Source organism: Chenopodium album, chromosome 7, assembly GCF_948465745.1.
Source record: "Chenopodium album chromosome 7, dcCheAlbu1.1, whole genome shotgun sequence".
Lineage (NCBI taxonomy): Eukaryota > Viridiplantae > Streptophyta > Magnoliopsida > Caryophyllales > Amaranthaceae > Chenopodium > Chenopodium album.
The window spans coordinates 67,259,285-67,261,175 of NC_137840.1; the positions used below are offsets into that span (position 1 = coordinate 67,259,285).

The window sequence follows — 1,891 nt, forward strand, 5'->3', positions numbered from 1 at the left end:
GTATTTAGGGTGGTTTCGGTCATAATTAATTGACGGACAAAGTTAACAATCATTAGTCATTAATGATATACAGTATGATGTATTTTTGTGAAAACTCAAGAATATAGTATAACGAATTTAAAAAGGTTTAGGGTAAAGTTAAAAAGTTGGTTATTTAAGGTACATATCCAAAGTCAATAAATCACTCTTTCGTAGCTGTCAAACCGTTCCCTCCACCCCTCCTTTTAAAAACACCACCTTGGCACCTTCAAAACACACATACTCAAGTTCAACATAGCATGACATACTATATAGAATTAATATTATAGGAAAAAGCAACAAAATTATACTCACTCTACTTATAAAACATCAACTTCAACAAGAATTTTGAGAGAAAAAAAAAAAAAATCTAATTTTGCCAAAATGATCAAAGGAAGAGAAAACAAACTATTAGGAGGAGCAACACAATCAGCAGATTTCTTAGTATGTTTTCCTTCAAGAACCCATCTTACACTCATGCCTAAACCCATTTGCAGCCCTGCTAGAGGTTCCGAACCCTCGAAACGACATCACCACAACCACCACCTCAAGAGGATCAACACTCGAACCTCAAGTGCCGCCTCCGGAGGACCAAACAGCCCTCTTGTATGGGCTAAAAACAACCAATTGAGGCCGGAGATAGCCGAGCCGACTTCCCCGAAAGTCACCTGTGCAGGGCAGATTAAAGTAAGGCCTAGTTCTTCAAGTGGTTGTAAAAATTGGCAATCTGTAATGGAGGAAATTGAGAGGATTCATAATCGTGGGAAAACCAAGAAGAAATCAAAATGGGTTGAAGGGTTTGGGTTTAAGAAAGATGTTATGAGTTTTCTTACTTGTTTAAGGAATATAAGGTTTGATTTCCGGTGTTTCGGAGCATTTCCTCAATCTGTTGTTATTAGTTCAGATGATGAGGAAGATGATGAGGAAGAAGATCAAGCATTCGAAGACGACGAATTCGATATTGGTGAAGATGATAAGGAAAACAACATTATTACTAATAATAGTAATAAGGCAGTGTTTTCTAAATGGTTTATGGTATTACAAGAGGAAAATGAGGGTAAAGATGTTACTAAAAATAGTAAGAAATCAGTGCTACAAGAGAAGAATATAGAGAATGATGATGAATGTGTTCCGGCCGTGCCGCCGCCGAATGCTTTGTTATTAATGAGGTGTAGGTCTGCTCCTGCTAAGAGTTGGCTAGAGGAAAAGGAAATTGAAGCTAAAGAAGAGGAAGAAAAAACAGAGGAAATGAAAACAGAGGAAGTGAAAACAGAGGAAGAGGAAAATTTGAATAAGAAAAAGAAAAGAGAAAGTTTGGCAATTTTGATGAAATATGACGCAGAATTTTATAATTTGTCAACTGAAATTTCTCAGGAAACTTGGGTTGTTGGTGGATTCAAAGATCCTTTTTCCAGGAGTAGAAGTTGGAGAAGGTGATCTACAATCCTCTGTTTTTTTTTTTTTTTTTTTTTTTTTTTTGAGTAAAATAATTTTTACTACTAATAAAAATAAGAAAATTTGTGGGATTTTATTTTATTTTTTACTAGAGGATTGCAAAATCTCAATTACCAAAGTTTTTTTTTTTTTTTTTTTTTTTTTTTTTTTTTTTTCAATTTTATTTTGTTTGTTTCATAGTGAGTTTCTTCTTCTTCTTCTTTTTTTTTTTTTTCCTTTTTTTTTTTTTTGTGGGATTTGTATTGTATTATACTTCAGATCTTGTACAGTTACTGATTTCTTTGTAAGTTGGACAATATCTCAAAGTACCAACTGGAATAGAGCAATATATGATGGTATATCCACTATTATTATGCAATTTTTGCTTATGTTTCCTATCTTGTGTCCCTATTTCTGTAGCGTATTTTATTTTGTTAGT

General features: G+C 33.5%; 1 protein-coding gene across 1 annotated transcript; it reads left to right on the forward strand.

The window, feature by feature from the left end:
- Positions 1-202: 202 nt before the first annotated feature.
- Positions 203-1,493, forward strand: LOC145638146 (uncharacterized). Its single transcript, XM_081689107.1, has one exon. It carries the CDS (start codon positions 403-405, stop codon positions 1,453-1,455), a length of 1,053 nt encoding a protein of 350 aa, XP_081545233.1. The 5' UTR covers positions 203-402; the 3' UTR covers positions 1,456-1,493.
- Positions 1,494-1,891: the final 398 nt, after the last annotated feature.

Bases quoted from the DNA above. Each gene is read 5' to 3' on its own strand.
- LOC145638146 (XM_081689107.1), top strand. From the start codon at position 403: ATGATCAAAGGAAGAGAAAACAAACTATTAGGAGGAGCAACACAATCA.